Source organism: Sciurus vulgaris (genome assembly GCF_902686455.1).
Source record: "Sciurus vulgaris genome assembly, chromosome: 17".
NCBI classification, from domain to species: domain Eukaryota; kingdom Metazoa; phylum Chordata; class Mammalia; order Rodentia; family Sciuridae; genus Sciurus; species Sciurus vulgaris.
Genome location: NC_136478.1, coordinates 49,381,005 through 49,394,588, shown reverse-complemented (window position 1 = coordinate 49,394,588; position 13,584 = coordinate 49,381,005). Strand labels below are relative to the sequence as shown.

Genomic DNA, 13,584 nt, shown 5'->3' with positions numbered 1-13,584 from the left:
TAACTATAACAGGAAGTTAGAATGGCACTCTTCTTTAGTGTTTTTTTTTTTTTTCTGGGGGTTGATGGGATGGAACCTTGGGTATCACACATGCTAAGCACATGCTCTACCATTGGGCCACAATCCTGGACCTCCTCTTCAGTCCTGATGGAGATGTCATTGTGACAGAAGTCAGAGAGCAACATAGGAAATGATCTAAAAACCTGTTCGCCAGTGGGCTGGGGTAGCTCAGTGGTGGAGCGTTTGCCTAGCACGTGGGAAGCACTGGGTCTGATCCCTAGCACCACATAAAAATAAATAAGCAAACGCATTGTGTCCATCTACACGTAAAAAGGATATTTTTAAAAAACGAGAGAGAAAAGAAAAGAAAACCTGTTCACCAAAACTCTAGATCCCCATCATCCACTATGTAAATCACAGGGACGGGGAGGAAACCTGGGGGGAAGGCTGGGTGGTGAACCCCACTCTCTCCTCAGTCCCACCCTATGTAGGGGCCACCAAGTTGTGAGGAGGAGACTGTGGTCTGCCTCCTGCCTGTAAGACTTCAAGGGTGTGCGGGGTTGGCAGAAGATGAAGGATGCTGTGGAGAAACAGGGACCAGCCAGGCTCCCTACCCACCAAAGGTTCCAAGCAGAAGTGGCCCTCAGCTGGGAGCAAAGAGAGACTTGCTCAGGCAAGATTAGAGATTTTTTTTTTTAAAGAGCACAATACCTTTATTTATTTATTTCTATGTAGTACTGAGGATTGAACCTAGTGCCTCACACGTGCTAGGCAAGCACTCTACCACTGAGCTACAACCCCAGCCCAAGTTTAAGATTTGATTAATATCTTGGATGTGACATTCTAATGACTAAATGGAGTTAATACTCAGTGGTCTTCGGGTAGGCAATTTCCAAACGTCAGCAAAATGGCCAAGGCATCAGCCAGGGTCTTCATGTGAGGGCAGGGAAGGTGACTCTTAAATATAGTGACACAGGAGCTGACAGAAGGGAACAAGAGATGAATTAACTAAGTTTTTCTTAAAGTACAACATGCATTAGGTTTATCCTGTATGGAAGCCTCCATTTGTGGGTACTGAGTTCCTACACTTCCTCTTCCTACTTAGGATACTTTCTTAAATAAAGAGATGATAGACTGGAAAATATTCCATGCAACACAAACATGATGTAATGCTTATTCAGGTTTTGCTGATTCCCTGTCTCCACCCTGGCAGGGGGATAGTGCACTATGCATCCATTTGTCTGACAAGTACTTTCTGGATACCCCTCTCCTGGGTGCTAGGGATACAGTGGTCCCTGCATTCCCAGAGCTTTAAATTTAGGAAGAGAAACATACTAACCAAATACATACATGAACTTTTACAAAGGAAGTTTATCATGACAAAATGGAAGGACCTGATTTGGACAGGGGGGAATTCTGGGAGGGCTTTTCTGAGAAGATGACAAGCCGGAATCTAAGGGCTGAGTAGGGCTGGAGGAGGGCACTGCCAGCAGAGGGCACAGCCAGCAGAGGGCACTGCCAGCAGAGGGCACGGCATGCACTGCAGAAGTGGTAGGAAAGGACACATAAAGGATGGAATGAGCCCAGGGGGTCAGAGCCCAGATGGCAAGGAGCAGGAGGCTGGGAAGGTTATCAGGGGCCAGACCACACAGGGCGTTAGTGGCATGTACCACTTTCCATCTGCCCTCCTCTGGAAAGAAGATCTTTAAGTGTGCATCTCCTGGTTTCCTCTGACCTCTGGTTTCTAACTGAGTTTGGCCAATGTGGGAGACAGGAAGGAGGGAGGAGTGGTTGGAGTACAGCCACACACCATGTAATGACATCTGGGGCAATGAGGGCCACACATGATTGCAGCCCTATAAAATTTTATTGCCTAGCTATGCACATGTACAAATATGGCACAACAAATTATAATTATAATGCACCAATAAAAAAATAGAGGGAATGCAAAAAAAAAAAAAAAAAGATGATATTGCCTGTGACATCATGGCCACCCCAGTTTGTGTAAGACATCCTATGACATCTGCATGAGAAATCAGTCAATGACATGTTTCTCAGAATGTATCTAAGCTGTAAAGCATTGCACAACTGTATTTCCTTCTTCCCTCCCTGCTGGGCTTTGATAGTGGCACGGGCTTTGGTACTTGGTCCCTTACACAAAAGACCCTGTCCCACAGCCATAGCTCTCACCAGCTTCCAGAAACTTCTGATCTCCAGCATTGAAAGAAAACGCACACACACAGCAGAGTGCATGAGTGAGAGTGAGAGATTGCACAATTGCTGCTGCTTGACCTGGCTGATTAGCCAAATCCCTGGATCTCTACCTCCACTGTTTCTTTTCTTTTTCTTTTTCTTTTTTTGCAGTGCTGGGGATTTGAACCCAGGGCCTTGTGCTTGCAAGGCAAGCACTCTACCAACTGAGCTATCTCCCCAGCCCATCTCTACCTCCACTGTTCACTGGTGTACCTTTGTACTCCAGGAGTGTCGCATGGGCAGGTACCACTCTAGGCTTAGCGTATTAACCAGCACAGGTGCTTGATAGTAATGTAATGACTGAGACTTGTACAGACAGAGAAGAAACAGGTCTCTGACAACGTACAGGGGTGCAGGTTCAACGTTTCCTGAAAATGGCATTTCCTGGGGCACCCCTTCTTCAAAGGCCACGCAAGCCAGGCAAGCTTCCTCTGTGGGAATTCTTGGGGGCATGGACTTTCCCCCAGGTCAGGGATGAATGAGATGACCCCACCAATCCCTTGTGTCTAATCCCTGGTGTGGTCTAATTGTGCTTCACAGATGGGAAGAGCTTTGCAGCTTCATTCAGCACTTGGCTACTTAGTGACAAATTTTGGTTTTTCTCACAGTCCTGATTCATGATTTTAAGAATGGTGAAACTGCAACTGTTGAAGGTTTCTGGATGGTCAGAACAGCTGGCCTTTGCTCTCCTGCAGAGGTACAGGGCTGTTTATAATCCACAGGCCACAGGCAAGAAGTTTAAGTGCTGTTCAGCAATAGCACACTTGAAATGTGAAAGGATGACAACTCATCACACGATCAGGAGACAGTGGGACCACCAGGCTGCCTGATCCCTGCAGCTCAGCAAGTATTTCTAGAACCTTCGCCATATATATTTTTTTTTTAATTGGGAATTGAACCCAGGGGTGCTCAGCTACTGAGCCACATCCCCGACCCTTTTATTTAATGTTGAGACAGGGTCTCACTAAGTTGCTTAGAGACTCACTAAGTTGCTGAGGCTGGCCTCGAACTAGTAATCCTCCTGCCTTAGCTTCCCTAGTAGCTAAGATCACAAGTTTGTGCCACTGAGCCCAGACATCTCAGTGATGGAGTCAGGCATTAGTCTAGCCAGCCTTTCAGTGTCTATTGTGTGCCAAGCACCATGTCATGATAGAGACAGGAAGGTAAATAGGACACTGGGTTATTTTGGAGGGAGGCAGGAGCCACATCAGTTGTTTTTGTGCTGTGCCAAGTGCTGTTGCAGAAACACGTCTGGCAAGAGCACACAGTGGGCAGCGACTGCTGGAGGTGTCAGAGGCGTGTACAGTGCAGTCCTGAAGGACAACCAGGAATTAACTAAGGCAGGAGGCCAGAGGGTAGGTCAAGAGTGTCCTGGTTCCCTCCCACAGGGGAGACACAGGCTCCGAGAGGGGCAACTTTGGTCATATCTCTAACAGCTTCTTTCTTTAAAAATAAAGAAAAGAGAGAGAGATGAAACAGATTAAGGCAAAATGCTAACATCTGTTAAATGTGGTGGTAGGCACATGGGTGCCTGGTATATTATTTTATGCATTTTTCAGAATGTTTAAAATACTGTATAATAAAAGTTTTATTTTATTTTATTTTATTTTTTTAAATGATGCTGGGGATGGAACCCAGGCCTCCAGGACCTTGTGCATGCTAGGCAAATGCTCTACCCCTGAGCTACACCCCAGGTCCTGATAAAAATATTTTAAATTAAAAAAAAAAAAAAAAAAAAAAAAAAAAAAAAACAAGAAAGGTTTGTGTAACAGATAGAAGTCACCCTGGAGATAAGCAGAGGCTGGCCTGGAGACATGGGAGGTGGGGCACAAGCTACTGGGAGAAGCTAGGAAGAAGGGAGGGCAGAGTAGGGAGGAAGGGGAGAAGGGCCACCAGGGCAAGCTAGTCACACTTCTGATGCACAAGGAGGCTGCCTCCTCCTCTGTGTGTATGGCCTTCTCCCATCGGCCCTCCCCAGGGTCACCTCTCAGCTAACTAGCAACGATGTACCTTTAAACCCTGCCATCATCTACCTGACTGAGCCACACGCAGAGCTCAAGGAGCTGGTGCTCTGCAGCTGCTGCTGTGTCCCAGGAACAAATGGACAGTGGGGGAGGAAATTTTAAGCCTGGGATGTTCTAGTACAGTGGCCTTGCCATGCAGCATGTTGGCTCATCTGGCACATAGTTCTCACTGGCGAGCAACACACACTGGCATGCCTCACCTGCCTTCTCCCAGACACTCAGCTGACAGAAGAAACTGGTAAATTCTGGTGATTGCACCAAGACTACCAGTGCACACGTGCACAGACCCTTGACCCAGCACTTCCATTTTAGTTTGTCCTGCAGCTGTACACGTGGTCACAGGTGCAACAGGAGAAGAAACAACTGCAGGTGTCAGGAAGTAACCCCAGTGCCCATCAATGGAGGACAGCAGGAGAATGTCAAGCATCCATATGATGGAAATGTTCAGCAGTCATAAAGAATGAGACGCACTTTACTGGTATGGAAAGAGCTCAAAGATGTTGGGTTAAAAAAAATTCAGGACATGGAGTAGTGTGAACAGCATGCTTCCATGTGTATTTAAAAGGTGGAAAAGAAAAAAAAGATGGAAAAGAAACTTCCATGTATTTGCTGGGTGTGCCTAAAGCATCAGGAGACAAACAGCGGCCCACCTGCCGCCTCTGTGAAGGTGACGGGGGGCTGGGGAGATTTTTATCTGCACACCCTTTTCCATCTTTTGAATTTGAAATCACTCTCAGAAAAGGGCAACTAGCACACCTTATCCCATTCCGAGTCTCCCAGGCCACGCTGACAGTCTGGGCCTGTTAATGAGTGGGTGGTTTCCAAGGACCAAGGCTCCACCCTCCTGCCCCACTCTCTGAGAGTGCTGTAGCTGAGGAGGACAGAAAAAGGACACAGCAGGTTGGAGGCCTGTGTTACTTATCATTTGTGAACTAAAACCTTCCCCTCTATCTCCTGAGTGACAGCCACCTTTGTAGGTGGTCCACCTGCCCTGCCCCCATCCTTCTGTCCTTAGATTCCCCTCTGGGCCATTGCTCCTGGGCCTCTGTTCTTGTAGCCTGGTTGGTCATTTGCTCTAGGACAGGCACCTGTCTCCAATCAGGTCAGTGGCCTTCCATCCTGGGCCTTCTGCTCCACTCCTGAAGAAGAAAAGCTCTTTCTGCCAGATTTGCAGCTGGTAGGATGCTACACTGAGAGTGGCCAGAAACCAAGTGCCATGCAGGAAGTGGAATGCACCCAGCTGTGCCCACGTGTCACTTTTGGAGCCAATACACACAACTGCCTCTTTGTGTTCAGCCAGACTGAGTGGGTTTTCTGTCACTTGCAACAAAAGATCCCAGACAAATACAATCCCTGCTGGCTTCCTGATTAGAACTGGGGAGCGTACCCCTTGGGGGCGGGAGTCCTTCTCTTGGTGGTGTGGGAACATGGACAGAGCCCCAGCTGGATGGTTACCAAGCTGCACAGGAGGTGGCTGACCTGGCCAGGCTGTCCACCCTCTGCATGCTGCCTGCTGCTGGTGACTAGCCCTGGAGTTCAGCAGTGTGCTGGGGAGCAGGGATGGTGGCGCCTACCTGTAGCAGACATTATCCGTACAGGGGTTGTGCACTCGGACAATGATGAAGACATGCTGAAAGTGTGAGCGGATGTTCTTGGGGGTGAAAGGTAGTGCTCCGGGCTCCTGGAAGATGATCGTCACAATGTCGTTCCCTATGTGCCTCTTCCTCAGTAGCTGGTAAACAGGTGTCAGAAGGGGGAGAGGAAACGTCACAGGTTGGCTCAAGGGGTCCTGTGTCCTGTTCCTGCTGCATCCCCACAGCCAGTTCCCACATGCAGCAAGAGGGAGCCTGCAAGTACCTGAGTCAGGTCCCATCCCTGCCCTGCTTAGAAGAGCATCTTTTACCCTCTTTTATTGATGAGAAAACAGGCTCACAAGGTTAAGTGACTCACCCTACCTCACCAATGATGGAGAGCAAGAGCCATAATTCCAACCACTGCTGTTGAACTCTATAAGCTAAGCTTTTCCCACTAGGTCTCCAACGACCTGGGAGCTGGCAATGCCTGCCTCCTGTGCCCTCCATGGGCTGGCCCTTTCTCAAGGACCATGAGACATGGCATTACCACTCAGCCCATATGACAGGAGGGACTAAGGCTCAGAGAGGAGAAAGCTCTTACTGAGGTCACACACAACTGTAAGTGGTGAAGACCAAAATAAGGTCTAATTCCAAGATCAATGTTCTTTACAGTTAGGGTAAACTCACGGTCAATGACATGCGACCACTTTTGGCCTGGGAAACCTACAATGTCACTTGTGCAACAGGTAAAAAATAAACACTTCCTAAATCCTCAGCACTCTGTGGGCTTCTGTTCGTTAGAAACTGGGAATTTGCTCCCCAGGCCCAGTCCATGTGGTGTGTCCAGGAGAGGAGCTGGCAGCAGCACCAGTGGCCTTTTGGCAGTGGGTGTCTGCTGTGGGTGCCCACCTTCCATCCCCTCTGGGAAGCCCTCACTGATCTCCGTCCCTGTCTAAAGTTGGGCAGACCCCACTAAGCCTCTAGATGGGCAGCTCAGGCTTGGCTAGTTGGCTGATTTCATCCCCATCCCAGGCTCAGAGCCTGGGCATGTGAACGGTTTAGCAAGATTCAGCCCTGAAATGTTCCAGGGACAACCGAAGGAACAAGTCTCTTTCCCGTGGTGTGGCTAAGCTGGCAGGGTGTGAGCTAGGGTTGTTAGGGGGCATTTTTGCCACTACTTATGAGAACCTATGAAGGTAGTTACTAAAAGAAAAGCAGGAGAGAGAAATGGAGAGGATTCCTAAGATTGTCCAAGCCCCTGGACCCAGCAATACCTGAAGTCAGCCCCCTCCCTGAGTTACATAACCCAGTAAGTCCCCTTTTTTGTTCTATTGCCAGTTTGGTTTGAGTTTGCAGTCAAAATAATTGTAATTTGCTCTTCTTTCTCATAAGACCAGTGATGACTTAAGAGACCCTTAAGGGAGTTAGTGTAGGGAGAGGCAGGCAGGGTGGCCAAGGGACAGAAGAACCGGTGTCAACCAGACATCACACCTGGCTTAGTTGCTAACTCCCACATGAAGTGGCCATGAGACTGATGGTCTCTGAGGCCAAGGGCCTTCCTCTGATCCTCAGGATGGCCCTAGGAGAGACAATGCTGGGTGAACAGTCAGCCAACAGTGCCAAGCAGGGAGAATGCCCTGAGCCCAACTGAGCACCAAATGGAAATACCGACCTGCTGCCTGTTGTTGGGGGTGTAAGGGAGCAGGGTAGAGACGTGGAACATGATCTCGTAGTCCTGGTACGTTGTGTAGAGGGAGTGGGTTCCCGTGGAGTCAGCTGGGACAGAAACATGAGTTAGTACCACATTTCCAAAGCCTCTGGGTTTTTGCCATATCCCACATACCATCTGTGCTAGTTTTTAACTTGATGCTTTTACTTAAATCCACTCTTTAAAATAAATTGAGATAAAAAGGAAACCTCCCGCTATACACCCACCAGGCTGATAGAAATTAAAAAGTCTGACAGTACCAAGGGTTGGTGAGGATGTGGACAAACTGGAACCCTTGGTGTGGCAGGTTAAACTGGTGCAACCACACTGGGAAACATTTTAGCAACATCTTTTAAACCTGATGGTAGGTTTAATTGATAGCCCAGTGCTTTGGGTACAAGAATTTTCAAACATCAGTCAAAAGAATGAACCAACACTCTGTGGTATATTTATACTGTGGAAAAATATACAGCCAGGAAAAAGAACAAGGCACAGGTGCAACATGGGTGAATCCTATAAGATTGAGTGAAAAACACCAGACACAAAGGAACACACACTATGATTCTGTTCATGTTCCATGCAAAAGCAGGCCAGACAAGTTATACTGTTTAGGGATGCATACAAAAGCAGCAAAGCTAAGGAAAGCAAGAAATGATTATCATGTGAGTCAGGATACTGGTTATCTCTAATAGGAGGGGGGTTATGATTGGGGAGAGGCATACCTGGTTACTGACCCCATGTTTCACAGGGGGAAACTGAGGCACAAAGAGGTCACACTGCAATGAGTGGTGGAGTCTGGATCAGAATTCAGGTTAGCTGACTCCAGATCTGATTCTTTTTTTTGAGATGGGGTCTTACTGTGTTGCCCAGGCTGGTCTTGAATTCCTGGCACTGAAGGGAGCCTCCCATCCCAGCCTCCCCAGTAGTTGAGACTACAGGCCTGAGCAACCATGCCTGGCACACTGTTTTTCCCCCCACACTGCTGGGGATGGAACTCAGGGCTTGTGCATGTCAGACAAGCATTCTAGTACTGAGCTGTATACCCCCAGTCCCTCTACATCTATTTGCTTTTTTTTCCTTTTCATTTTTGGTTCTGAGGATTGAACTCAGGAACACTCTACAACTCAGCCATATTCCCAACACTGCCTTCCCCATTTTTTGAGATAAGTTGTTGAAGCTGGCCTTGAATTTTCAATCCTCTTGTCTTGGTTGCTGGTATTACAGGTGTTGCCATTTGCCAGGTCTCCAGCTGGGTGAATTTTTTAAAAACAGTATCCCATGCTGCCTTTTAAGGTCAGATGGGGACACCAAAGTCACAGCTGACCAAGGCCAGAGCCAGGCAACTTCCAAGTGGCTCTTCAAGTTAGGGGCACCCCTGCCTTTAGTGGGGGAGACTCTGCCCTGGGGCATATGCTTCCTGGGGCTCTCTGAGAACATCTGCTTGTCACATTTCCCCCTCACCAAGCCCCTAAGGTTAAGTACAACTCTTACTCTTGCTCTGCAGATGAGGAAACAGGCACAGAAGCAAAGCCAACTGTCTGAAGATCACAAAGCCAGTAAGTGACACAAGAGTATGCTTATTCTTCCTACTGCCTCCTTCGGTGCAGGTAAAGATGATGATGACAGCCACATGTGCTGCCTGATAAGTTATTTGGCTCTCCCAGATTGATTTCCTGACCTGGGCCTCTATTTTCCAATTGAGCAAACTGAGGCTTGGGAGGTGTGGGGAGGAAGGAGTGATTCAGTCATCCTGGGGCTTTTTCTTTCTTCCTTCCTTTCTTTTTGGTACTGGGGATTGAACCTAGGGGTGTTTAACCACTGAGTCACATTCCCAGCCCTTTTTATTTTGAGACAGTCTTCCTAAGTTGCTTAGGGCTTTGCTAAATTGCTGATGCTGGCTTTGAATTTGTGATCCTTCTGCCTCAGCCTCCCAAACCACTGGGATTACAGGCATGTGCAACCATGCTCTGCTTATTTGGGGCTTTCTGACTTCCAACCTGAGCCACTAACCCACTGACAGGCCACCCCGCAGCACACACCCATGAATGTCATCCATCCATGTTCCCAAACTACTCATCATGAAGCATGTCATTCCTACACATCAGATACATTCACATATGCATGTGCACTCTACGCAGAGAATGCCACCAACCCTCTACCATGAGCATCATTTTCCAGTCATATCCACCTGATCCTTGCAGAGGTGTCCACTGGCTTGAATGTGGCATCTATCATTCCCTTGTGTTTCCTTGGGGTTCTGCTATTTAAAAAAACAAATTCCCAAACAATATGCTGTTATGCTTTTTAACTAGCTAGCACGTGAAAGGCATCCTCTGGTACCTGCTCTCCTGAGATCTGCTGTCTACATGCAACACGGAGCAGGCGGCCGGCCCTCCTCCAGGCCAGTACAGCTCTGCTGTGTGACTCTCCTAGGATTCCGCAGGGTGCGCCAGGAGCTCTCCAGGGCCCACAGCTCTTGATGCCCATGTACAGAGCTTGTGGAGAGCAACTGCCGATCTGCACAGCAGGATGTCTTCAAACTTTGCTAGAATGCGGTCGGTACACTGCCATCCCAAAGGTTGCACTATTTACGCTCGCATCAGTGGCACCTGAGAGGTCCCATACCCTGTGTCCTTCCCATCAGATCGAGGTGGCTGTCACTTACTCTTAACATCCAGCTGGGCGGCGTACTTGCTGAAGCCCTTCAGGCAGACCTTCTCGCCCAGGAGGGCAAGGAACTCCTCGAAGGCCGGGCCGGCCTCCTCGTTGTTGTACATTTCCTCCTCAGAGCTCTGGCCAGCCTTGCAGTACAGGATGCCCACCTTGTGCTTCCGGCACAGCTGTGGAGGCAAGAGCAGCAGTATGGAACTGGCCTGGCCAAGCAGGTGAAAGGAGTGGAACAAGGTGCGGTTCTGAGGTGCTGAGCCCAGGAGCTGCTACGACCACCTGGGAACTCAGCCATGGCCTGGGAGGAAGGAAAAAGATGTGGAGGCAGAACCCAGCTGTCTCTCTCCACGCACCCTTTCCAGAGAAGTGCAGGAAGGTGTCTGTGCCACCTGCTCTCTCTACTGGGGATGGAGGGTGGCTGGCGCTGCCACTCTTAAGGTAGAGATGGTTGCACAGACAGTTTCCTACGGGAAGTGGACAGGCACTTGCTGAGCAAAATCTGGGAGCTCCAGGCTTAAGGTCCACGCTTTTTTGGTAGAGATGGCCCCTACTAACCATGCTTATTTCTAGTATCCCTGATTCTCCTGGTCCCTGAACTATGGACTCTGCACCTGATTTATACAGGGGCTAATCAGTGACTCTACAGTACAGACTCAGCTAGCTGGGGTCTGTGTATGACTGTAAATCCAAGAGCAATACTGGTAGTGATGGAAGAGGCCAGAGAAACACCAGAAGCCAGTGTGGAGAGATGGCTTTCTCTTTCACCTTCTCTCTCCCTCTTTCATATGCCAGTGTGCATAACATGCATGCACATGTGCGCGTGGGCGTGCACACACACACACTCACATGCACCCACCAACTTCCTGGTGGTTGTCTCCCTTCTAGGTGGCTGCTCTAACAGATTCTTTCTGTTGCTGAAACTAAGTCAAATGGGGTTTTATTACTTGCCAAAATAAATAAATAAATAAATGAGATGAAAAGAGTACAGGGAGTGGGGCCGCAGGCAGCCCCAGCTCAGCAGCCCTGCCCGAGCCCTGCTCACCCCTTGCTCGTCGAGCTTCAGCAGTTGCTCCGTCACCTTGGGAGTGTTGAGAGCCAGTCGCAGGCAGTGGATGTTGAGCTCTGGGATGACGTACTCCAGCGCATCCTTCAGGGGCAGGCCGCGCCCAGTCCCATGCTTGGTGGCTGTGGGGGTTGCATCCTCCAGGATGGAGCCCCGCAGAGTGATGAGCTACTCAAGGAAGAGGAGGGAAGGTCAGGAGGTTTGAGAATCTTTGAGGCCTTGAGAGGACAAGAGGCATGTGGGAGATTAAGAAGTCTGAAGGCAAGCTGGGTAGGGTGGCACATGCCTGCAATCCCAGGTACTTGGCAGGCTAAGGCAGGAGGAATACAAATTTAAGGCCCGCTCAGGCAACTCAGTGAAACCCTACTTTAAAAAAAAAAAAAAAGGCGTGGCGGGGTTGTGGGTAGAGATGTAGCTCCAGTACTGTGAAAAAACCAGAAAGTTCTCATGGCTGATCAAACGTCCTGGGTCTGAGCCAGACCTAGAACTTGCTGCCTCCTTCCCATGTGATCTTGACCAAGTGAATTCAGATCCGTGAGCCTCAATGTCCTTGTCTGTGGTACAAAAATGGGCACAGCAATAGTATTATCAACCTGAAAGGTTGTTGGGATGTTAAATGAAATACCATGTGCCTTCCTGTCCAGCACATGCCACATGCTGCCTCCTGGGTGCCAGTCCTATTCTAAGTATTGGGAATGAGCTAAGACCCTGTCCTGTGGCACTGACAGCTGAGTGGGGGAGACGGGTTATAGGAATTAAACAGGCTCCACAAGGAGGTAGGTTCCCACAGTCATCATCATAATAACATTATGTCATAAATGTAACCTGGGAGGCTGAGGCAGGAGGATCTCGGGTTTGAGGCCAACCTCAGGAACTTAGCAAGGCCCTCAGCCACTCAGCAAGACCCTGTCACAAAATAAAAAAAATAAAAAGGACTGGAGATATAGCTAAGTGGTAAAGGGCCCCTGGGTTAGATTCCCAGTACCAAAATTAATTAATTAATTAATTAATTAGTTATTACTGTGAACACTCATGTAAAGCACCTGCCAGTCCTGCATAATGGCGTCAGCTTGCATATCAAACTATGGGTCTGGTTTTCACTGTTCTATGAAAAATCACAAGTGGCTTATCTATCTATCTATCTATCTATCTATCTATCTATCTATCTATCTATTTATCTATTTATTTTTCATGGGGCTGGGAATAGAACCGAGGGCCTGGTGCATTCTAGGCAAGTGCTCTACCACTTAGCTAGAGCCCCAGAGGCGATTTGTATTCTTTTGTTATTTGGTTTCTTTCTCTTAATGCTGTATATATGAGATTCAACCACACTGTAGCGAGAGGTGGATGTTTTTACCCTGTGGATTTATTCCTTTCTACCCTTGAAGAGCACCAGAACTGCCTCCAGTATTTGTCAACTGTGAATAGTGCTGTTAGGAACACTCACTGAAGTACCTCTTGGTGCACATGAACATATTTTCTTTTGGGTTTACACCTAGAAATTGCTAAATCACTAAGCATGCTAATTTTAAATTTTACTAAACTTCCAACAGATTTCCAAGTATTTGTACCAATTTACATCCCACTAGCCCTGTCTGGGAGCCCTGATCACGCCATGTCCTCACTAACACCAGCTCAGGCTTCCAGTCACAGTGTGCTGCTGGCCACAAGGTTATGCCATGCCCTGGGCCAAGCACAGCAGGTCAACACCATACCAAGAATGCATAGCCAGAGCCTGGAACACCACAGGGAAAAAAAATCCCTCCCCTGGGGCTTCAGCACCTAAAATACACTTGGAGCTGTGGTTTAAACACTAAAGAAAACCAGTGTCAACTGTAAAAACATGCTCACTTAAGTCAACAGACACAGGAGGCAGCAAAAGTGTGTCATGACCTCGTCTCTAAGCACACAGCCCACCCTTGCCAAACAGGACCTGGGAGAGAGGTGTGCGTGGACGGAATGGAATGATCTGACGGTTGGGAGTTCCCAGTTCTGGCCCCGGTGATTAATAAAACAAACACATCTCTCTTATCATAAGCAAGGCAATCTTGAATAGCAATGATGTCAGGCACTTTGCCTTGCCAGCCTGGGTGGCCACAGGGCTGTTAAGTTTCAATTAATGCACCAATAGGATCAGCATCTTTTTATCCTACAGACACTGTCCCGCAGCGCCCTCTGCTGGGGACAAGAGACCTCAAGGACCAGAGATCGTCATTCTTGTCTTGCCTGGTGGCACCTGCCTATAATCCCAGTGACTTAGAAAGCAGAGGCAGAAAGATGGCAATTTTGAGGTCA

At 48.4% G+C, this 13,584-nt stretch overlaps 1 protein-coding gene across 2 annotated transcripts in view; it reads right to left on the bottom strand.

The window, feature by feature from the left end:
- Window positions 1-13,584, bottom strand: part of SIPA1L3 (signal induced proliferation associated 1 like 3) — a 127,419-nt gene that overhangs the window by 65,959 nt on the left and 47,876 nt on the right. For both annotated transcript variants that reach the window (XM_079119922.1, XM_079119923.1), the window contains exons 4-7: window positions 11,269-11,457; window positions 10,225-10,399; window positions 7,524-7,627; window positions 5,852-6,009 (exon numbers count right to left, since the gene is read on the bottom strand). In XM_079119922.1, the coding sequence (XP_078976048.1) occupies window positions 5,852-6,009; window positions 7,524-7,627; window positions 10,225-10,399; window positions 11,269-11,457 (626 nt within the window). The remainder of the gene's footprint in view (window positions 1-5,851; window positions 6,010-7,523; window positions 7,628-10,224; window positions 10,400-11,268; window positions 11,458-13,584) is intronic.